The sequence below is a fragment of the Sminthopsis crassicaudata genome, chromosome 4 (assembly GCF_048593235.1).
Source record: "Sminthopsis crassicaudata isolate SCR6 chromosome 4, ASM4859323v1, whole genome shotgun sequence".
NCBI classification, from domain to species: Eukaryota; Metazoa; Chordata; class Mammalia; order Dasyuromorphia; family Dasyuridae; genus Sminthopsis; species Sminthopsis crassicaudata.
The window spans coordinates 69,484,627-69,510,621 of record NC_133620.1 but is presented as its reverse complement, the minus strand read 5'-3'; the positions used below and the strand labels follow the sequence as shown (position 1 = coordinate 69,510,621).

General features: G+C 34.0%; 1 protein-coding gene across 2 annotated transcripts in view; it reads right to left on the bottom strand.

The window, feature by feature from the left end:
- The window catches only part of XPR1 (xenotropic and polytropic retrovirus receptor 1), a 194,236-nt gene that overhangs the window by 27,895 nt on the left and 140,346 nt on the right, over positions 1 to 25,995 (bottom strand). For both annotated transcript variants that reach the window (XM_074308511.1, XM_074308512.1), the window contains exon 12: positions 7,162 to 7,328. In XM_074308511.1, the coding sequence (XP_074164612.1) occupies positions 7,162 to 7,328 (167 nt within the window). The remainder of the gene's footprint in view (positions 1 to 7,161; positions 7,329 to 25,995) is intronic.

Here is a 25,995-nt window from a genome sequence, read left to right as displayed (position 1 = left end):
ATGCCTCTATTGTCTATCTCTATAAAGGAAAAGGAAATATTTAAAATAAGTTATCCTGTGACAATCACAAGGAGAAAGAGGTGTCTTTCTCTTAGAATCTTGCCAGAGTCCTCTTTAATAGGCTGATCCTTTATCTGGAAGATGTTCATCTACCTGAGAGCCAATGTAGCTTCAGAAAAGGCCAAAGAATGGTCGACATGATATTTGCTGCTTGACAATGCCAGAAGCAGAACAGAAATCTCTATCCAATGTTTGTCGACCTAACCAAGGCCTTTGATATCAGCCATGAAAGGCCTATGAAAGATCATAGCAAAATTTGGTTGCCTAGAGAAGTTCACCAATATTGTATGCCAGTTTCGTGATGGCATGCTTGTACAGGTCCTGGATAATGAATGATATTCTTGTATTTTCCCAGTCCCCAATGGAGAGAAGGAAGCAGGGCTATGTATTTTGTTCCCACACTTTTTAGCATGATATTTTCAGCAATGTTGTCAGATACTTTCAATAAGAAGGAAGACATCATCAAGACCAACTACACAACGATGATAAGTTATTTAATTTGAAAAGACTGTAAACCAACCTTAAAGTGGAAGGAGAGTTGGTATGTGAATTTTTGTTTGCAGATGATGGCTCATTCAATGTATCCTCTGAGGCTGAGATGCAGAGTGTGGATCAATTCTCTGCCACTTGTGCTAATTTTGGCCTCACAATTAATCCCAAGAAAGCAAAGGATCTCCACCAACTTGCACCAGATCAGTTACAGCAAATGGAGAAATTCTGAATGCTCTGGATAAGTTCACTTAATTTGGCCATATTCTTTCCAGGAAGGTACACATGATGAAGAGGTGGATGCATACATTGCCAGTATTTGAGAGGCTCCAAAAGAATTTGTGGGAGACATGTGCAAAAATGTTTGGGGCAACCCTCTTTGTAGTGGCAAGAAACTGGAAACTGAGTGAATGCCCATCAATTAGGGAATGGCTTGAACAAGTTGTGGTACATGAATGTTATGGAACATTATTGTTCTGTAAGAAATGATCAGCAGGATGATTTCAGAAAGGCCTGGAGCGACTTACATGAACTGATGCTGAGTGAAATGAGTAGAATCAGGAGATCATTATACACGGCAACAACAAGACTATATGATGATCAACTCTGACGGATATGGCTCTCTTCAACATTGAGATGATTCAGACCAGTTCCACTTGTGCAGTGATGAAAAGAACCATCTACACCCAGAGAGAGAACCATGGGAACAGAAGGTGGAACACAACATAGTGTTCTCACTTTCTCTGTTATTTGCTTGCATTTTGTCACTTTTTTCTCAGTTTTTCTTTTTTTTCCCTTCTTGATCTGATTTTTCTTGTGCAATTGGATAGCTGTGTGAATATGCATATGCTTTGTGAATAAAGGCTTTAATTTAAAAAAAAAAAAAAAAAGGAAAAAAAAGAATTTGTGGGAGAGAAGAGGAGTAAGAGCAAACTTACCCAATTGAAAGTCTACAGAGTCTTTACACTGCTCTCACTGTAGTATGCCTGTCAAATCTGGTCTGCATGCCAGAAAATTGAACCGAGTCCAAATGAATTATCTTAGGACAATTTTAAAAATAAGAGAAGGTACTGGACCTTGAGGTCTTTTCTGGAGCTGAACTACTAAGCATTCAAATTCTGCTGCAGAGAGAACAACTCCCATGGACTGGGTCATACTGTTCAAATGTGAAACATGCATGTATATAAAAGACTACTTACTACTTTACAGAAAATAACGCCCTCATGGTGGTCAAAAGTGATTCAAGGATACTCTCAACTATTTTGTATTGATTGTGAGATATGGGAGGCATGAGCACAGGCTTATCCAACATAGCACCTCCTCATCAAAGAAAGTGCTGTGGTGACTCAAAAGCAATGTTAGATGAACACAATTTAGAGACAACCCCTTCCCAAATAGTCATACGGCTTTTGTTCTATCTTTACTGAAGAAATGTGGAGAAGCTGGACTGTTTTGACTCCTGCTACTTTACCATCACTACATTTATCTCTCCGTCCGCTTCTCCTATAAGTTCACCTTGTCCTTTCAGCAGCCAAGGATGCAGCTCATCTGTGCTAGGTGACTAGACTTATCAAGGGTATTTACATGCTTTCTTCCTATCTTAACACTTTTTTTGAATACCAATTTCTGTCCTTTCTCGTGAAAAGATGATCTCTTATCAAATTGTATCTCTCTTGGCATTATTTGCAGAATAAATGTGGGAATTGAGTCAAAAGCACAGATCATTCAATTCACACATAAAGAGAATGCCTCCTATAACATACATAACAAATAGTCAACCAGCCTTTCTTCTAAGAACTTCATTTGAGGGTACTCCCCCAACTTCTGAGATAGTTCATTTCTATTTTTGCATAGCTATAATTATTAGGACAATTGTCATGACATCAAACTAAATTTGACCTCCATTACTTTCATCTACTACCAGTCCTGGCAACAAATCTAAGTCTTCTTCCACATAGTAATCTTTCACTTGAACACAGCTGTCAGGTCTCCTCTAAAACTTGTCTTTATCTCAAGAGGAAATGCTCCACAATTTGGAACTATGTTCAAAAAGTTATCAAACTGGGCATACCCTTTGATCTAGCAGTGTTACTACTGGGCTTATATCCCAAAGAGATCTTAAAGAAGGGAAAGGGACCCTTATGTGCAAAAATGTTCATGGCGGCCCTTTTTGTAGTGGCCAGAAACTGGAAACTGAATGGATGCCCATCAGCTAGAGAATGGAAGAGTAAATTATAATATATGAATGTTATGGAATATTATTGTTCTGTAAGAAATGACCAGCAGGATGAATACAGAGAGGCTTGGAGAGACTTACATCAACTGATGCAGAGTGAAATGAGCAGGACCAGGAGATCATTATATACTTCAACAACAATACTATATGATGATCAATTCTGATGGAAATGGATATCTTTAACAATGAGAGGATCCAAATCAGTTCCAACTGATCAGTGATGAACAGAACCAGATAACCCAGCAAAGAACACTGGAAATGGGTGTGGACCACAACATAGCATTTCCACTCTTTCTGTTATTGTTTGCTTGCATTTTTGTTTTCCTTCTCAGGTTATTTTTACCTTCTTTCTAAATCCAATTTTTCTTGTGCAACAAGATAACTGTAGAAATATGTGCATATATATATATATATATATATATATATATATATATATATATATATGTATGTATGTATATATATATACATACATATATATATATACATACATACATATATATATATATATATATATATACATACATATATATATATATATATATAGTATTTAACTTATACTTTAACATATTTAACATGTATGGGACTATCTGCCATCTAGGGGAGGGAGTGGAAAAGTTGGAACAGAAGTTTTTGCAAGGGTCAATGTTGAAAATTTATCCATGCATATGTTTTATTTAAAAAAAAAAAAAAAAAAAAAAAGGAAATGCTCCAGTTCTTTCAATGATTCTCATAGAGCATTTAATAACTCTGGCTGCTTTGCTTTGAATATTCTACAGTTCATCAATGTCCTAAGCACTGTGGTGAGCACAAATGAACACAATCCTCCAGAGGTGGTCTCAACAAGGCAAATTATGGGAAGACCATCACTTTCTTAGCTATGCTCTCAATTTAGCCCAACTTTGTTTTATCATTCTTTGTTGCCATAGAACACTGCTGGTTCATAATAAATTTGTAGTCCACTAAAATTCTTAGATTTTTTTTTTTTGTGGAAAAATTGCTATCTAATCATTCACCTTCCAACTTATACTTTTGAAGTTGGTTATCTGAACCCAAATGTAAGATCTTTACCCCCTAATGAGTTTCATCTTCATGTTCTTCCCTGTTAAGATCCTTTTTGGAAAACTCTTGACTCTATCCATCTATTTAATGAGCATGCTATACATGCCTTAATTAAAATAACTAAGAAACATTTTAAGAAATCCATTACAGAACCTTGGAACATTCTAGGCTTTTTTCACAGGCTGATATAAAATCATTAAAGATTTCGTTTTGGGTCTCGCACTTCAAATAGGTCTGAAACCATCTAATTCTATATCGTCTAGCCCATACTACACCACCTTTTCTGAAAGAACATAAAGAAAAATTATAATTTATAATATATGTAATTATAATTTACAAAGAATTTGTTTAAATTTAGATGGGTTATATCTACAATATTCTTCTGATCTAATTGTTCCTCAAACTTGAAAATTCATTTCATACCCTCCATGAATTCATTATGTCTAGAATAGATTTTACTCCTTATCTCTACCTCTGAGAATTTTTGTCTTTTTTCAAGATTTGTCTCAGATGATGCTTTCCTCACAAGGTCTTAATTCCCTTAGTTGTCAATATTTTTTCCTGATCCAGAACATGTTCTATTATACTTATTTTTGTCTATGTTGTATCCTCTGCATCTAGCACAATGTTTGATATATAATAGGTAGTTATTAATGAATGATTTTATTAATGACTTTTGAATTATATAGTTAAATAAAGTAAGAACTGTGTTCTCCCTTTCCTTCAAAATCATTTCCAGCAGACTTTTAAGGAACAAATTTGCATTATCACTACCATGAATTGACAGCAGCACTTGCAAATATCTGAAATTTCCATAAAGAAATATTCATTTATTCAAATAAAATATTCTTATAAGCAACTAAAAAAATAAAAAATGAACCAAAAATGTATTCCTCATCTAGACCATAATTCTTAATCTGGCAAGAGGTCTGTGGATAAATTTCAAAGGAGTCTGTGAAGGAATATTGGGAAAAAATGAAATCTTTATTTATATTAACCTCTAACTTAAGTTTAATATGTCTTCAATTACTGAATAATTGCTTAATTATTTCATCAATAATATAATATAAAAACAGTCTTTTGAGAAGGTGTTCATAAACTCATGAAATTAAAAAGGGAGTACATGACACACACAAAAGGTTAAGAACCTCTTATCTAGACAATGAGTATTAGTAAAATAAGTTAAGAAAGTCTTTATCAATATGTTTCAATCATCAAATAATATGTACTACATAAGTTTGTTTTGAGGAAAGCACTCAGTAAACTTTAGATACCTTTAAAAAGGTGATTCATTCCTATTATTGTAGCTTGCTTATTGTTTTTCTCATTGCTATTAATAACTAATAGCTAATAATTATATAGCATTTACTATGTACCAGGCACTGTGATAAATGCTTTTTTATAAATATTATCTCATTTACTACTGTGAATTTACCTTCCTCAGCCTTTCTAGAGTCACTGTTGATTCTTCCATCTTTAATCCTTCATCTATATTTGAAATAGCCCCCCTCTTTCAATTAACATCACAGCTCGCAGATTCTTCACAGTACAATGTAGACGTTTTAATGGCATTCTGACATAGCACAGGAAAGAGACCCATTTAAAAACCAAAATCAAAAACAATTCCTTTTTTACTCAATCAGTGATTTCTAAATGTTTTCTCAAAGAAGTTATATAAAAATTTTATGGGTTCTTCCAAAGAGTATTGGATGTGGTGAAAGAAGACTTAAATTTATAACTCAGCTTTTCCATTTATTAAACTTGTTTCACCTTGGACAAGTCACGTAGACACTTTGGACCCCAGGTTTCTCATATGTAAATTGAAAGGACTTGACTAGATGGTCTCTGAGATCTCTTATAGCTCTAAGTCTATGATTATGACAAATATATAAATTACATCCTGTTATAATGAATTCTAAATGAATATTACAATTGTTTGATAGATGTAATGGGATTTGGTTATAAAAGCTTTGTGGAAACTTTTAAGTTTTCTTGGTTAAACCAACTTGCTTTTTCATCATGTCTGCTGCATTAGGATTTGATCTCTAGAATAAGAAAGCTTTAGTATGAAAAGTAAAATAACATAATGGAAAAAGAGGTAGAATTGGAGTAAAAAAAATCATGGGTTCAAGGCAGCTGGATGGCGCAGCAGATAGAGCACCCACCCTGAAGTCAGGAGGACCTGAATTCAAATCTGGCCTCTTAACATTCCCTAGCTGTGTGACCCTGGGCAAGTCACTTAACCCCAACTGCCTCAGCAAACAAACAAACAAACAAACAAAAACCAACTTGGGTTCCAACCCTGGTTTTGCCACTTGTTATCTTTGTGACCTTGGACAAATTTCCTAATCTAGAAACAAAGATTGACCTAGATCAACTTTTTGCTATTTTAACAAATGAAAGATGAATTTACTGAGGAAATAAAGGTTTGCTCTTTCAAGACTATCAACTTATTAAGCAATGAATGTCAACTGCTTAACAAACTAGGATGAGACCACCTCAGCTTAGGCATGGACCCTGAATACAGGGGGAAACAGATTTATATACATTTAAAAAACAATCAATTAAGATTAATTAATTAATTAGGGGCTTTCCAAAGTGAGTAAGGGGAGTAGGACACAGGTGCAATTCCCTTAATTCTCTAAGTGTCTGTATACAATCAAAGAAACATCAAAAAATAAGTGATCAATATGGGGTTAGTTTTTATATGACATATGCTTGAGATGAATAACAAAATTCCCTGAATCTGTCTTTGGATCCGACTAGGCTGTTGGTCAATATGACCAAGGTCCTTGGTTAAGGGTCTCTAAGCATCAAAGAGAAGAATCCAATTTCTTAACCATGCAAGACTACATTCAAATAATGCAATTTTCCCAATACCTACAACAGAACAAAATTTTCTCTTGTACAAGACAGAATTTAGACTAGATCCATAAGTGAACAGAAAGAGAACTAAGCTAGTTCCAGAATTGAGTCATGTGATGGAATCAGTGGCTCATTCAATTCCCATAATTAATCACTGTTCTAGTCCCCTCCATTCCCCCTTTTATAGTCTAGAAACCTACAGACCCTAATCAGGATCATAATTTTAAATGTGAAAAACACTAAAGATTGTAAAGGAAATCAATGATATTGAAATAAGAATGTAAGTTTAACCATCTAAGTTTATGGATCTCAAAAACTGATCCACAGACCCCAGGTTTAAGACTCTCTATCTCTAGCCTAGATAATCTCTTCCAAATTTAAATACATGATTTCTGATACCTTCTCATGTCCTGATAAAAGTTTTTACAAACAAGAGCATTATAAGTACATACCTTTTGGGGGTAGACAATCTCTTCCCGAAGGAAGGTATTTTCCCCAGCATTCCTATCAAAGAGACCCCAATCCATCTTCAGATCCCAGAAGAGAGTATAGCAGGAGCTGATGACATAGAAGACAATCCAAAGATAAAAGAACACAGAGGAATCTGAGTGATCTCGAGCTGAGGGAAAAAAAGAATAGGAAGAGAGGAATAGAAGAAAAATAAGCAGATTTTAATAACAATTATTCATTAATTCCCAATAATCAATACCATAATTCTTTACCAAGTTCTCATAAAAGGTCAATGAAAGAAGCTTTTCATTTAACAGAGCAATTGCTTAATGAAGGCCAGATAACAAGAATCATTCAAATGAGTAGGGGTTTTATACATACATACATATGTATACATATACATATATAAATATAAATATACAAATACATAAATACAAAAATACAGAGAGAGAAAGAGACAGAGAGAGAGAGAAGAGAGAGAGAGACAGACAGACAGACAGACAGACAGAGGAGGGAAGTTTTTGTAAGCTCTTTGCTATGTATCAACACAAAAATGAAATCCAAACACTACTCTGTAGGGTAGAAAAATGTTATTTTCATTCTACTAGAAGATGGCAACTTAAGATAAAGTCTAAAATTCTTTTGACAAAATCGCTGATAACACTGGTTTAAGGAACTTTTAGATTGTTTCTATTATGTACAGAACAGCAGACCTTTCATGTACTTAGTATCTTTTTTATAGTGTAGGCAAGTAGACCACATTCTAAATTTAGATTAAATTGCAGGGAAAGTGGAAATGGAAATAGAATGATAGAGAATTTTCTATATACATGACTTCATCTTTTAAGTTAATGATAGCATCTTATATCAACTTTTCTTTGAGTCTATTTTGTGATACACACAAAATCTTTTTATTATGCTACACTTTATACACTATGCATTAGTGGAGGTAGTGCTCATGTTAATGAAATCATAAAAATCACTGACATACTGAAACATAATTTATTGGTGTTTTATGTTATTGTACTCAATTGGAGAAATAAAATGTTAAATAAGTACTACTGAATCCTTCAGAGGTATACTGTTCTCAAATGTTTCATACTATAGAATGCAAGTTTTAGAACTATCCCTTAGGATATCTTCAACATAGAGAAGATCTAATTCAGTTCCAGTTGATCAATGATGGACAGAAACAGCTACACCCAGAGAAGAAACACTGGGAAATGAGTGTAAAATGTTTGCACTATTGTCTTTCAACCAGGTTACTTATAACTTCAGAATCCAATTTTTACCGTGCAACAAGAAATTGTTTTTTTTTTTTTCCTTCCCAGATTATTTTTACCTTCCAAATACAATTCTTCCTTTGCAACAACACATATATATTGTACCTAGGATATACTATAAGATATTTAATATGTATGGGAATGCCTGCCATCTAGGGGAGGGGATGGAGGGAAGGAGGGGAAAAACTCGGAACAGAAGGGAGTACAAGGGATAATGTTGTAAAAAAAAAAAAAAATTACCTATGCATAATGTACTATCAAAAAAAATGTTATAATTATAAAATTAATAAAAAAAATCGATTTTACACACATATATTGTATCTAGGATATACTGTAACACATTTATTATGTATGGGATTGTCTGTCATCTAGGGGAGGGAGGGGAAAATTTGGAAAAGTGAATACAAGGGATAATGTTGTAAAAAAAAAATTACCCATGCATATGTACTGTCAAAAAATTATAATTATAAAGTTAATAAAAAAAAGAACTATCATTTAAAAATGTTCTCAGTAATTTTGTATTGTTTTTCTAACATGAAAACAGGTCCAAATATACTATTTATACTAAATTTAAACTGGGTATCTAATAAAAAATTTAAAATGACTCAGAATCTATTACAGCTTAGTCATAATGTTTTTCATTTAACATGTTCCAAGATTCAAATATAATGGATATATTCAAATGTCACCAAAAATAAATGTGATTAAAAATAGGAGACAAAGTGTTGCGATGCAAGTAGTATTCTTAAAGATGCAATGGAAGAGGTGTGATAGACCAGAAGCAATCTAGCATAAGACCATAGCAGTCAATAAACCGTAGGGCTCCAAAGACTGAGATAAGAAAGAAACAAACTATGAGACAAAAACTGCTGGGAAAACTGGAAAGAAGTCTTAGAAGATTAACATTTCGTACCACATGGAACAATAAGTTCTAAAAAGATACGTGAGCTACATATAAAGATCACATAATAAACAAGAGGTGCCAGGAAGGAGATGACTTCATAACCATGGACAGAGAAGAAAAGAGTTCTTATCTAAGCAAGGAATAGGGAAAATCATAGGAAATAAAATAAACAATTTTAGTAACACAAAATTAGCTATTTTATGAACAAACAAAATCACTGCCTTGGCTCTAGATGAGAATTACTTAAAGAGGGATTTTTTTTTTGGGGGGTAACAAATTTCTCTGATAAAAGTTCAATATTTAAGGGTTACAGAACAGGTCAAATATATAGCAAGAACCATTCCCTAAATAGATGAATAGTCTAAATATATGAAGAGGCATTTCTCAAAAGAAAGTAAATCACTAGCAATAATATAAATGCAAATCTGAACAATTTTTAAGGTACATGTATATAAAAATATTTGGAGCAGCACTTTTTTGTTGCAGGAAAAGACTGGAAACAAAAGGCATGCTAATTAAGGAACAAATTTTGGTAAGAGAATGTAATGTAATCTTATTACACTAAGACATGATGAAATTCAGAATCATAGAAGAACTTGTATGAACAGATACAGACTAAACAAGAATTAGGAAAGCAATTTATGACTAAAATGACATGAAGTCAAGTTATTATCAAAGACTTAGCTGACCTGCAATGACTGCTAAGGTCACAGATGAAACATATTTCCCATTTTTTGAATAGACAGATTACACCAGTGAAACATAAAACTGTTTTCCTGACTATGCTTCTTATAAGACAGGAGAAACTATAGGGAGGCAATGATAGCAATACTTGAAAAAAGGAAGAAAAGATCACCAATGAACTACTAAAAAATAAACCAAAAAAGAAGAAATTTCAGAAGATGACACCAAGGAGCAAGAAAGTGATGAAATTATTACTAAACTAAAATTGAATTATTAATTCTACCAAGCATTTAAAGACAATTAATTTCAATACTACATAAACTATTTGGAAAAATAGTTTAAGAAGGGATACTGCCAAATTCCTTTCATAATACAAATGTGGTACTAATACGTAAATCGGGCAGAGCAAAAACAGAATAAGAAAATTACAGACCAATCTTTCCTAGTGAATATCAATGCAAAATTTTAGAATAAATTATCAGCAAAGAAATTACAGCAATGTATCAGCAGGATAATATACTGTGATCAAGTGGAATTTATAATAGGGATGCAGGGCTGGTTCAATATCAGAAAAACTATTACCATAATCGACCTTATCAATAACAAAACCAAAAGAAATCATATGATAAACTCAATAGATGCAGAAAAAGCTTCTGATGAAAAACAACAACCATTCCTATTAAAAATACTAGCAAGCATAGGGACAAAGAGAGCTTTCCTTAAAATAAAAAAGAGAATCTATCTGAAACTAACAGTAAGTATTATTCGTAATGGAGAGAAACTGGACACATTCCCAATAATATCAGTGGTGAAATAAGGTGCTCATTATCACCACTATGAACACCAACTAGAAATGCTGGCGTTGGCAATAAGAAAAGAAAAAGAAATTAAAAAAGAAAAAGAAGACTCACTCTCTGCAAAGAATATTATGATATACTTAAAGAATCCTAGAAAATCATCCAAAAACCTACTGGAACCAATTAATTGCTTTAGCTAAGTTTCAGGATATACAATAAACCCACAGAAATCATTAGCATTTCTATATATTACTGACAAAGACCATCAGCAAGAGATAGAAAGAGAAATTCCATTTAAAATTACTGTAGACAAAATAAAATACTTGGTGGTCTATGTGCCAAGACAAATCCAATATGAATACAATTACAAAACACTTTTCACATAAAGTTAGATCTAAACATTTGGAAAAATATCAATATTATAGTAAGATAATAAAAATGACAATTCTGCTTAAATTGATCTGCCTGTTCAATGCAACACCAATCAAACTGACAAAAAATTATTTTATAGAACTAATAAAAATAATAACAAAATTCATCTGGAAGAATAAAAGGTCAAGAATATCAAGGGAATTAATGAAAAAAAATACTAAAGATGGTGGCTTAGCAGCACTAAACCTAAAACTATATTATAAAGCAACAATCATAAAAACCATTTAATGGCTAAGAAACAGAGTGGTGTATCAGTGATACACATGACACAATAATCAAGGCCTAAAGTAATCAATATTTGACAAGCTTCCAAACTTCAGCTTCTGGTATAAGAATTCACTATTTGACAAAAATATCCGGGAAAACTGGAAAATAATATGTCACAATCTTGGCATAGACCCACATCTCACATTCCATACCAAAATAAGGTCAAAATGGATTAATGATTTGAGTATAAAGGATGATGCCATAAACACATTAGGAGAACAAAGAATAATTTACCTATTTTGGATCTTTGGAGAAGGAAGGAATTTATGACCAAAGAAGAACTAGAGAACATTATGAAAGGCAAAATGGACAACTTACATGAAATTAAAAAGGCTTTGTACAAACAAAACCAAAAGAAACAAGATTAAAAGGAAAGTACAAAGCTGGGGAAAAAAATCTTTATAGCCAATGTTTCTAATAAAGGTCTCATTTATAAAATATATTAAGAACTATGACAAATTTATAAGAATACAAGTCATTCCCCAATTAATAAATGGTCAAAGGATATGAACAATTTTTAGATTACAAAATTAAAGCCATCTAAACTATATGAAAATGCTCTAAATCACTAATGATTAGAGAAAAATACAAATTAAAACAAACTCTGAGGTACCACCTCACACCTCTCAGACTGGCTAAGATGACAAGATAAGGTAATGATAAATGTTGGGAGGGGATGTGGGAAAACTGGGACACTAATATATTGTTGATGGGGTTGTGAAATGATCCCGCCATTATGGAGAACAATCTGGAACTATGATCAAAGGGTTATAAAACTGCATACCCTTTGACCCAGCAATGCCATTACTGGGTCTATATCATTAGGAAATCTTAAAGGAGGGAAAAGGACCCACAAGTGCAAAAATATTTGTAGCAGCTCTTTTTGCAGTGGCAAAGAGTCTGAAAATGAGCAGATGCCCATCAATTGGGGAATGGCTGAACAAGTTGTGGTATATGAAGATAATGGAATATTATTGTTCTATAAAAAATCATCAACAAGCTGATTTTAGAAAGGTTTTGAAAGATTTACATGAATTGATACTGAGTGAATGAAATAAGCAGAATTAGGAATACATTGTATACAATGACAGCAAAAATGTGAGATGATCAACTATGAAAGACTTGATTCTTCTCAATAGTTCAATGACCCAAAGCAATCTCAATAGGCCTTGGACAGAAAATGCCATCTGCATTCAGAAAAAGAACTAAGGAGACTGAATGTAAATGAACACTTTATGCTCATTTCTTTTTTTGTTGTTTTTTTCTCTCTCCCATAGTTTTTTTTTCCTTTTGCTCTGATTTTTCTCTTCCAACATGATTTATAAAGCAGTGTGTATTAAAAATAAACACATTTACTAGAACAAAATTGAATTATTAAAAAAAAAAGCTGTCTATAAAGAAATTTCATGCTTTCATATACAGTTCTATTTTTCTGTTCTTTATATAGGGAAATATTAACATTTGTAACTTTTACAATATATATATTTTTAATTTCAACATTCTAACTTGTTTTTATTATGTAAACACTTTCTGTTCTTGTCAAAAGATTAATTCTTCTGAGTCATTTTCAGACTACAGTTATTTATGGTTGTCTCAATTTTATAAATCTAAGGAAATCTATTAACTTGGCTCAGTCAGAAATGTTTAGGCAAATTGTCATTTTTGTTAGCTGAGAGACCTGGGGAATAAATGAATAACATTGAGCAGCTCAACTTCATTTCAAAATCTTGCAGTTTTACTATTGTTGAGGTTTACAAAGACAAAATTACAAACAAAACACATATTATACTTTAGCATATCATTCATCTAGCTAAGGACTTTCCCAAAGCAAATACTCACAATAGAAAATATATTTTTAAAATGTTCCCACAACGCCATGCTGTGATACATACTAGCATTTTGTTTTCTAGTAGGGAAAAGAGCATTAAAGAGAAAAATGTAGTAAGAATTGACAAATGAGGTTTCCCAGTTGAATTTTCTGAAGCAAAATGTCAAACATTACTACTGCTTGAAGTTATTTTTTTCAGTTTACCTACTGATGGACAATTAAATGTAAACTGTAATAGGAGGGAAAGTAGTAGGGGAAAAGATTTTTAAAAACTGCAATTAGATGAGTAATTTCTGAAAAATAAGTAAGTTTAATGGAATGGGCCAATTTTTAGAAATTTAGAGATTCTTAAAACTGGAAATAACTATAATAAGTTCATTTCATTTAACCATTTAAGTTAAGGAACATGAGGTTCACAAAAGTTAAGTAATTTTTATTACATAGCTGGTTAAAAGAATACTTGGAATTCATTCTGCCCTTCAAATGTGTTCTGCAGGATTCTTCAAAAGCCACTCACTTTCTTTCTCTTAAGCCCATCTTACTACACATTAAACAAACAATACCCTTATAGGCTTCAAAACAAAATAAACTCTGAATATCTCAAGAGTTCATTTTTAGTACCCTAAAATTATGTTGAAATGATGTCTTATTCTATGATATTCTTTATGTTTTGGCCTGATTTAATCTGCATCCTTCCTTTTTACCTTCATTTGATCTTTCTGATCTTCTCAAAACTTGTGTAGTATCATCCTTTCTTCATCTGCCTTCATTGGCATTTGGATAATGCACAGTAAATAGCATATTGCTCTAGGCAAGCAATTACATCTTAATTTCTACTGGCAAAATCTAGTAGCCTGTAAAGAGCTAGAACTGAGCAATGCACTTGGATAATGAAGCACATGAGATTAATTGCCAATTGGACAGTTCCCTATTAACTTGTTTGAAGGTTGACCCTCCCCAGCTGTTCTGTGCTGACTTGATTGGTGGGACAAAGAGGGGGGAGTGACGTGTGTGTGTGTGTGTGTGTGTGTGTGTGTGTGTGTGTGTGTGTTTAGACGTTTAATGATCCTGACTCCGGCTGATTTCTGGGAAGACAGAGTTCCAGCAGTAGCCCACTTAAGTTGAAGCTCAGGAGGACAAAAAAATCAAGTCATTGCTATTCTATTGTAAGTTTCATTTACTACAGACCTGCTACTTTAGAATCAGCACAATCAAGGGGGACAAATCTGTCAAGACAAACACAAATGATTTAAGAATTCTGCATCCACTAATTCCGTTTTGGATGATAAAATAGCAGAATAAACTAGAAGAAACCACTAAAAAAAAAAAGTCCCTGTCAGTCAGCAACCTGGTTTTTAAAAGTACCTAGTATAGTCAAGCACTGATCGGGACATAAAGGCCAAAAACTGTCTGCTCTCAGCTGTGTGCAAATAAGCTATATACAGTATAAATTGGGAGTATTATCAAAGGGAAGGTGTTAAAATTAAGAACTGGCAAAGGATGGTCTTTCTCCTTGCTAAGGTAAATCCCTCAACATGCATGCTTAATCCCATTCCATCTTTTCCAGCAGATTGCACACACTCATTTCCATTTTGTCTAATCTTCATGTAATCTCTCCATACCCAGCAACTCCTTCCTAGATACCTACAAACATACCCATGTATATCCCATCCCTAAAAAACCCTCACTTGATCAAACTATCCCTGTTAGTTGCCATTCTGTATCTCTTTTTCTTCTCACTGAAACTTGTTGAAAAACATTTACACTTGCTGCTTTATTTCACTCTTCTCATTCGATTATAAACCCTCTCAGTCTGTTCTTCATTCAAATGAAACTGCTTTCAACTTGTCAATTTATTTTTTAAAACTTCCTAATGTTTTTTCCTTCCTTTCTTCTCTGGACATGGACAAAACTTTTCATCATAAGTCCTTTGTAACTGTCTTGGATCACTGCACTGATCAGAGTAACTAAGTCTTTTACAGTTGATTCTTTATACAGTATTACCATTACTGTGTTCAATCTTTTCTTGGTTCTGTTCAGTTCACTTTGCAATATGTCCCCCAGGTTTTTCTGAAACCACTCCCTTTGTCATTCCTTATATTTGAGTATTTCATTACATTCATGTGCCACAACTTAGTCATTCACCAAATGAAAGGCATTTTAATTCCCAATTCTTTGCCATCACACACACACAAAAAAAGCTGCCATAAATATTTTGGTAGATAAAGATCTTTTTTCCTTTGATCTCTGTTGTATAGCCCTGTTGGTATGGTTCTGAAGTGTTCTCTAGAATGGTTAGACTATTTCACAGATGCACCAACAATGTACTAGTGTCTCTGTTTTCCACATCTCCTCTAGCATTTGTCATTTTCCTTTTCTGTCATATTAGCCAATTTGAAAGGTGTGAGGCAGTACCTCAGAGTTGTTTTAATACGCATTTTTCTAACCAACAGTGATTCAGAGAATATTTCATGTAACTATTGATAGCTTTGATTTCTTTTTCTTTTTTAAAAATTAATTAATTTATTTATTTGCAAGGCATATGGATGGGTAAGTTTTCCAACAATGACCCTTGCAAAACCTCTTGTTCCATGTTTTCTCCACCTTCCCCCCACTCCATCCCCTAGCTGGCAGATAGTTCAATACATGTTAAATATGTTGAAATACGTGTTAGCTCTAATATATGTATAATATTTATACAGTTATCTTACTGCACAAGAAAAATCAGACCAAGAAAGAAGGGGAAAAAATTTGAGAAAGATAACAAAATTCAAGCAAATAACAACAGAGAGAGGGAGAATGCTATGTTGTGTTCCACACTCTGTTCCCAAGGTTCTCTATCTGGTCCACTGCATAAGTGGAACTGGTCTGAATCCTCTTGTTGAAGAGAGCGGCGTCTATCAGAATTAATTATCTTATGCCTTGTTGTTGCCGTGTACAATGACTCCTGGTTCTGCTCAGTTCACTCAGCATCAGTTCATGTAAGTCTCTCCAGGCCTTTATGAAATCATCCTGCTGGTTGTTTCTTACACACAATAATATTCCATAACATTCATATACCACAATTTATTCAGCCATTCTCCAACTGATGGGCATCCATTCAATTTCCAGTTTCTGGCCACTACAAAAAGGGCTGCTACAAACATTTTTGCACATTTGGGTCCCTTTCCCTCCTTTAAGATCTCTTTGGGATATAAGCCCAGTAGAAACACCACTGGATCAAAGGGTATGCAGAGTTTGATAACTTTTTCAGCATAGTTCCAAATTGCTCTCTAGAATGGTTAGATCTATTCACAGTTCCACCAACAATGTATCATTGTCCCAGTTTTAATAATGAACTTTTAAAAGTGTAACTCACTTTTTATCATGTTAAAATGAATCTGTGAAGGCTGTGTCTATTTAAACCACCATGTACATATTGTAAAACATAACTTGCTTTGACGTGTCATTATTTAACTGAGCTTCCATTCTTCCACTGAGGAGAAAAACCCTAACTGAATATCTTTTTAACAATTTAGTGTTTGATTACTATGTGTAAAACAGTAGGACTTAAACTATATTACATGAAAAAAAAAATACCTATTCTGAATTCTGTTAGGTTAAGGAGATCACCACAAAGTTTATATTATGTGATTCTTAGTTTCAAGCCTTCAAGGACCACAAAATTACTGCAACAGGTACAGGAATCAGCATTGGAATTTTTAAAACAAACCTGCCTTCTACACTGAATACATATATAAACATCTTTTTTCAAAACTCTATAGCTGCTACTGTAATTAAATTAATTTAATAAAAGTTAGTGAATTTGTGGTATTTTACATTATATTTATTCACATACATTAATATTTCCTATTAATATACAGAATTAATATGTTTTATCATGTATTTTTTTCCAATTAGATGCCACAATTGTAACTACTATTATGTAGTGCAGATTAATGAAATCTGATTTTAAAAGTTTGTAAGATTAGACTAATTTTTTCATGAAACTAATAATAACTAATATTTATCTGGTAATGTTATATCATTTCATTCTTATAAAAACCAAGATAGATGCTATTATTGTAATAATCAGTTTACAAATGAATCATCTGAAGGTTAACTGGAGATTGTACTTAGGGACATAGAGGTCTGGTGCAAAATATGAGCTTGGAACATCTGGAGTCAATGTTGAGTACTTAAAAATTAGATAATACTCAAAAAGTACCAGGCAAACCATCAAGCTCTACATTGCTATTATCTTGACAATGCCAATATGACAATAATGCAAGAATTAAGAGGCATTTAGGATAAAAAGTAAATTTTTAAAAAATTTTGGTTATTGGGAAAGTTTTCTTCTTTCCCAAGGTTAAGGGGTATGTCAGGATGCACAGCAGGTCTATCTTATCACTGAGCATTATCTAAGTTATTAATTATGAATCTAATCAAAAGAGGCATAGGATGATCACTGGCCCAAGAGAATAGTAGGGAACCAAAGGGTTTTTTTTTGTTTTTTTTTTTTAGCCAACCACTCATTTCAATAAGATTCTTTTCTGTCACCGAATTGAACTACAGGCCTAAATATCATGTAATAATCAAAGCTGAATTATTTAGTTCTGATTTCTACTTAACTTTAACTTGCAAATACACACACACACACACACACACATTTCATATATATATATAAATCTAACTTACTGGCTTCTATACATGAGAATAAGTTGAAATATTTGTATCCTCCAGCTTCTGCTAACTCTGAGGACTAAAAACATGTAAACAGGAACAGATGCATCTATCTAAACATATTTTCCTGCTGGTAGCCCCCTAGCAACAAAATAAATGTCATAGTCTTGGAAAGTTGAAGGATATTCATTGAGCTTTTCAAATGCAAATTCCATTTGCCTTTTCCCAATGAGGGTGACCTCAGAAAACAAGATCTCTTTCAAGATTTTTCTGAAGAACAACTGACCAGTTTCTCTAAAGGACTAAAGAATGAATATAGACTTATTCTGCATCTTAAAGTCTTAAAGATATTTCAGTAGGATTCCTGACTTCAATATGTTGAGCCAGAATTCATCATTTCCTCCTAATAATCTTGTAATTGCTAAAAGTACTGGTCTTTTTTTCTCTCAATCCTCATCCTTCTTGACCTATCTGCAATATATGAAACAGTTGATCAATATTTTTCCTAAATATTTTCTCTTCTCTAGGTTTTGTTGTTGTTGTTTTGACTGAGGCAATTGGGGTTAAGTGACTTGCTCAGGGTCACACAGCTAGGAAGGCTGGGGCCACATTTGAACTCAGAATCTCCTGATTTCAAGGCTGGCGCTCTATCCACTGCACCACCTAGCTGCCCCTCTCTAGGTTTTTTTATTTGAATAGACTCCTTTCATCTTCATTCAGGTCACATTCACTAATGATGGGTATCCTCAAGGCTCAATCTTATAACCTCTTCTCTTTTATACTATCTCCCTTGATAATTTCATTAGCTCTCATGGATTGATTTCTCATCTCTATGCAGATGACTATCAAGCTCTAGCATCTCTCTAGTTACAGTTCTGTATCACCAACTTCCTATTGGTTATCTCAAATTCAGAATATCCAAAAAAAATGAACATATTATTTCTCCTCCTCTCCCCCTGAATATCCACTCTCCTCAACTTTCCTGTTACTCTTGAGGACATCACCAAATTCTAGTTACTCAGGCTTTCAACTTCAGCATCATTCCACCTCCACACTTAATTCCCCTGTTCAATCTGTAGCCAAGACTTCTCATATAAGCCCTTTGCTCCCCCTTGCACTGCCAATGTCTTGTTGTAGACTTTCATCACCTCCCAATTGTACTGTGGTTTGTGTCTCTACCTCAGTCACTTCCCACAAAAAAACATCCTCCACCGATCTGTGAAATGACTTTATTAAAATGAAAGTCTCATGTCACTTCTCACAATTCTTTGTTTTAAATTAAACTTCATTTTTTGTTTGAATCAGCAAAAATTTGATATTCTTTCGTCCTCTCCTACCTATCAAATTAAGAAGGGGGGAAAAAAAAAACCTTCTTACCAACATGTATAATCAGGCATTTTTTTCCACTGACCATATCCAAAAGAATTATTGATATGTGTGTGTGATGTATGTGTGAGAATGTACTTATTATGTGTCTCATTCTGCACTCTTGAGTCTTTCACTTTTCCATCAGGAAGTAGATATAACATGTTTCATCATTGGTACTCTAGAATTAGAGTTAGTCATTATGACAATCACAGTTTCTAAAATTTTCAAAGTTGTTTGTCTTTACATTGTTGTTATTGTATTCCTCCTCAGCATTTCTTATAATGCAATAATGTCCTATCACACTTATATTCCATAACCTGTTCAGCCATTCACCAATTGATGGGCACCTCTCAGAATACTATTCTTTGCCCTCCAAAAAGTTCGATTTTTGTATGAACTTACTTTATTTTGCTCAGAACTACTTTTAACCTACCCTCCAATTTCTCCTTTCTCTCCTATTTACCTGTTGAGGGAAATATATTTCTGTAGCAATTGTTGGTTATATGTATTCTTCCTTCCAGTGACTAGATCGAATGAAAATGAGGTTCAAGTATTAGCTGTGCTTCTCCCTCCATGGTATGGTAAGATTTACCCTCATTTTCCTCCTCCTCTTCTTATTCCATTCTTTTAAGATCTTCAATTCATAAAATAATGAATCCCAATCTAATTATACTTCCTCTATGAACCTGATGGCAGCATTTGTAGTTGATACATATATCATCTCCCTATATTTAAAGATGTTTATTCTTTTCACATTATGATTGTTCGTTTATATTTATCTTTTTATGTTTCTCTTCACTCCTATGATTGAATATATGTAATATTGAATTCTATATAGTGTTGATCTTTTCATCAAGAATACTGAGATGTCCTCCACAGAGCAATTTCTACCCCAGTAGGATTATATTCAGTTCTGCTAAATTATTCTTGGTTGTAAACTTGTATCTTTTGTCTTCTAGAATATTGTCACAAGCTCCTTTAGAGTGATAGCTAATAAATGTGTGATCTTGACTGTGACTCTTTGGTACTTGAATTCTTTCTTTTGGGATACTTGGAATATTTTTTTTCTTGGACTTGGAAGCTCTGAATTTTGGTTATGTTTTTAGGTGTTTTCATTTTGAATTTTCTTTCAGGAGGTAATAAGTGGATTCTTATTTTCACTTTGCCATCTTGTTCTGAGAGATCTGTGTAGTTTGAGGAGTTTTTGAAATAGACCATCTACGTTCTTTGTTTTTGGTAATAATGTTCACAGTCCAATGATTTAAAAAATTTTTCCTTTCATGACTAGTTTTCCAAGCCTGGGTGGCCAAACCAAGATGGGTAGCCAAAAGGGGTAAGGATTTTGGTAGTGAACATGTGGGTCTTCTGACCAGGTGCTCACTCGGGAACCAACAAGTCAGGGCATCAAGTCAGGGCATTATGTGAGTAGGTAAATAAAGGCTTTTAAGATTACACGTGACTGTTCTTGAATGCGCTACCGGTCATTAAGCTATAGATTCAAGAGATCAGAGACCTTTGAAGGCCTCAGAGGAGGTAAGCCGGGTAGAGTTGACACTGCAAAGGTCAGTGGTCAAAGGTACTCTGTTGGGCCTAGGGCAGACTAGTAATTCTAATTGCCAGGTGGGCATGTTACAAATGGCTTTTGTTATGAGATATATTTTTTATTTTTCAGGTGTTTTTTTTTTAACTTGTTTTTTATATATTGTGTTGTCACAAAGCACCATTGGCTTCCTTTTGGTACATTCTAATTTTGGGGGGGAGGATTGCTGTTTGGGCAAAATTTCACATCTCTTATACTAATTCCCATTCCAATTCTTTCTTCTACAACTCTAGTTGCTCACATTTCATTTACAGAAGAATTTTAAAATATTTTAAAAACTTTTTAAAAATCTTTTTTCACAACATGACTAATGTGGAAATGTTTAATATGATAAAACAAAATTACTTGTTTTCTCTCTTCCAAGAATTCTAGTTCAATTTGTGCCCAAAGCGATTGTTTCTTTAAGGTTTTCTTTTGGATGCTTTGAAATTATTCTTTTCTTCTGGGTTTCTGTCTTGAGCATCCCTGTAACAATAATAGCTTTATATGGTGGGACTGAGTTTTGTTTTTATTGTTTGCTTATTCTTTCAGATTACTTCCTAACCATGGATTTGATGTTAAAGCAAGGTTCTCTCTGTACTTCTGGAGCAAAGGTTTCAGCTGGTTTTGTTTTGGCTTTCATGGGGTATTGAGTTTTATAGTATTCTAGGACTTTAGGAACAGTTCAGTCTGGGGACCTGAAAGTTTTCAGTGCTTCTAAAGTGGCCTGAGGCAGAGCAAAGTCTGATCCCCTTCCCCCTTCCTCTGATTTCTGCAAGTTCTTGACCTGAATTTGGGTCTGACCAACAGTAGACTATTGCTGGACTCAGCCTAAAATATTAGCCAGTTGAGAAGCTCTGTAGTTTATGCCCAAGTTATTCCTCCATAGAAATCTGAAAGCTAGAAATGAGACCCACACTGGGTAATAGAATGGTCAACTGAAACCTATTTTTGCAACTGGCACAAAGTAGGGTTCTTCTATGAACCTTTTCATGGGACCTATTTTTATACTGTTTCACAGCTTCTCCTTGCACTCTAAATGTTCCTGTCCCATCTATCTCTTTTACACATTCTGTTTTCTCTGCCATAGTCATTCCAACAAGACTCAAATGATTCCTACGAAATAAATTCTGCCTCTTCATAGTGGATATCCTGTTCCTTCTGCTTGTTGCCTAATTTTTTGTGTTTTGTGTGAGACATTGAGACAATGGGTTTTATTACTAACCAAAAATCTCCATCTTCTACCTTGGTAACTTGATAATAAGATTTCAAAATAACAAGTACCTCCACTTCTCTAGGCCTCGGTTTCCTTTTATTAAAAAAAAAAAAAAAAAAAAAAAAAAAGTTTTATTGATGTGTTTTACTTTTACATTACAATTACAGGTTATTTTATTTTGAGAGAATTTGCTTGTAATAAAGTAAAACAATTAAGTAAAACTAATAATAGATAGGCCTAACCTGAAAATGTATGCAACATTTTACATTTATAGGATCCACTCAAATCCACTTAAAAATAATTAACAAATCTATCTTCTTTCTCTGTAATATTCTTCTTTAAAATGTAATCTTTTCTGGGAGCAAGTTTCTTGGGGGGCTCTGGAGGCAGCCTTAGTTTCAGTTCAGTGTAATATTCTTCTCTAAAATATAATGTTCTCTGGGAGCAGGTTTCTTGGGGGGCTTCTGGGAGCAGCCTTTGTTTTAGATTCAGTAATCACCACAAATGCAGCCAGGAGTTTTAGTCCAAATCCTTTATTGTCTCCTTCAAAGTCTTATCTCCTTCACATGGGGCTCGGCTAGTTTTTCTTAGAGGTCTTCTGTAGCCTTGGTTCCGAGAGCTTAAGCTGCCTTCTCTGGCTTGTGAATCTTGACTGAATCCTGGCTGAGGCTCCGAGAGCTTCTAGTGGGCTTGTCCTTTCTGGCCCTGACAGCTCCTTCTAATGTATTCCACACTAAGCACAGTGATCATTATATCACTAGGAAACCATTATTTGTTGTAGGATTAAATAAATGCTAAACTAAATTTAACCACTGTCTCCTCAATTCCACTTACGTAGCACCTTGTAAGAAGCTAACATTTCTCCCTCCTATATCCCCAATCATTGGAAGGGGGAGGGGGGAAGAGGGAGAAGAAAAGGAGAAGAGAGAAGAACTAATTTCTTTTAATAAACACATGTAGTCATTATTAAAAAAAAATTCCCTCACTGGCTTAGTCTCATTGTGCTCCTAAATGTATTACATCTGTATAATGGATAGCATGTTTCATCATAAGTTCTCTGGAATCATCAATCATTGTACTGATAGAGGGCTTACAATTTTTAAAGTAGCTTGTTTTTCACTGCTGTTATTGTATAAGATGTTTTTTTTTTCCTGCTCATTTCATTCTTCATCAGTCTACAAAAAGTCCTTGAAATTGTTTGTGGGTCTCAATTTCCTTATTTATAAAATTAAGGGTGTGGATTAAAAGACATCTAAGGTCATTTGCAGCTTTAAATTTGTTTCTAAGATCTTAAGAGAAAGTACCTATTGACAGGTAATCTTTTAAATGCTTCTAAGGATTTATTCAAATGTCCTGAATTTAAATAACTTAAATGTGACAGAGTGGTAAATTGGTAAATATTGAAACAATTAGTTTTCCAAAATAAATTTTAAAAAAAGTTACATATTTTTACATTTAACCTGCATTAATATTTTCATCATTTTTACAAGTCTACAAAACAAATCAGAGCCATATATGTAGCACCTGCCCATTTATGAAATGTAAATAAATACTTATAGTGAAAAGTTAACAATTAGCTCTTCTAAGCTGATTTGAAATAGCTCTAAGCACCCTCCTAGTTACAGATAACATAATTTACATGCAATCTCATACAGATTTCAATGACTTATCATTTCATTGATGCAGATATTTCCTCCACTTATTATGCAGACTATAACCCTCCATAAAGATGTAGAAGTATTTTTAAGAAGGAAGACTCAGCATTTGGTAATGAGTATTTCCAAAGTTAGGCAGATTAATCTTTGGGAAATAGATATATAGTTTGTTCTTAATCTTACATTCAAAGTACCTCCAGTTTGAAGAACAAGTTAGATCCTGGATTTTACTAGTATTGTCTTTAAGAACCTGAGATAATAATTGTGGAAATATATATAAAGGAGTTGTTCATGTTTGGAACACAGGGATGGCTTTGCAAGTGTGGATGTTGAGAACCATCTACGCACATGTTTTGAAAATAAAAAGCTTTAAGAAAAAAAAAAAAAAAAAAAAAAAAAAAAGGAACCCGAGATCATTTCCATATATTTTTCTATAGCACAAAACAGTTAATATTGGCTTTGATAATTAAAAATGTCATCCAAATGATCTCTGAATTATTCTGCCAGAAGAAAACAGTTTATTTTTCTAGCTACAATATATATCAAACTACATTAGTAATTAGTTTACTCCTTGGGAGCTTCCTGTACTCACAGGTCCAGATTAAAAAAAAGGTTGTGAAATAATTCCCATTAAATCCTCGTCTATTAATCAATCAATGAATATTTACTAAGTCCTTTCCATGTACAGGCCTTCTATGCAGGAAGACAAAAGTGAAGCTATCTTATCAGGGAAACTAATTTTCACAAAGCACCCTTCCTTCTCCAGCTTCTTAGGTGAATATTCACTCAGTTCATTCCACTAACTGTGGGGGCTACTGAGGCTCCTTCCTTTTGATCTTCCTCTGTACCATTTCACTTGATGGTCTTACTCAGCTCCAAGGGTTTCAATTAACATCTTTTGCAAATGGTTCCATCTCTAATCTAACAACTCTGATTGCTTTATTAAAGGCAGCTAGATCCCTGGTCCTGGAGTCAGGAAGACTTGAGTTCAAATTCAGGCTCAAATATTTATTAGCTGTGTGACCCTGGGCAAGTCATTTAACCACTGTTTGCCTCGGTTTCCTCAACTGTAAAATGGTAATCACAATAGCAATTACTTCACAGGATGTTTGTTGTGAGGATTGAGATCTTGGTGTCTGGACTCTAGTAGATGCTTAATAAATGCTTATTCTCTTCTCTTTCTCTTAAACTAGATGTCTTTTACAACCACATTAAGCTCCATATTTCCAAAACTGAACTCATTCCCTTTCCCCTCTTCCTAAGTCCCCTATTACTGTTAAAAGTCCCTCCTCCTCCCCCTTCTATTCCCCTAGGTTGCAGTGCAGGTGCCAACCTCTCTTTGTCCCTCTCACCAAGAGGTAGCTGGTGGATAGAGTTCTGGGCCTTGAGTCAGTGAGACCAGTCTCAGACATTTACTAGCTTCATGACTCTAGCAATATAATCTATCTGCCTTGGTTTCCCTGTAAAACAAGGATAATCTTCTATCTATCGCCTATAGAGCAGGTGGCAACAACAATTGCTTTGAGGATCAAATGAGCCACCTGCTTAATAAAAAAAAAAAAAAGTACTGAGCGCAGTGCCTGACATGATACAGCACATCCTTCTCCCAATTCCACCCCTGTAGTGTCTCTTGCATTTGCCCCCTGCTCTCTGGCAGTACCTTGGTATATCCTAAATAAATACAAGCAGTTTTGAGAGAGGGAACACATTAACTGTCGGATGATAAGGAAAGGCTTCATGTAGAAGAGTTTGATTTAAATCTTGGAGAAGGTAAAAAGAGAATAGCTCAGGCCCTGTTTTACAGCTAGTATAAGGGCACTGAGATAGGGGATGGAATAAACAAGATAAGGAATGGTAAGAAGGATCATTTGGCTGCACTATAGAGTGTAGAAATTTCACTGGGTTTATGTCAGTCCATTGTGCTACATGCACCTTCTCAGGTCACCTTACAGCTTGTCCACAAGATTTGCTTTGATCCCTTTGGGCACCTTCCATATCTCTTTTCTAGTCTTGGAGAACTGCTTGATGCCCTGGGACAAGACTACCAAATTCTGAATCTTCAGGATAATGATAATCAACCTGATCTCATTCCTCAAGATGAACATCTTTTCCCTCTGTCAAATTCACCTCACTGCTGTGATTCTGAAAGCCCCACTGCCAG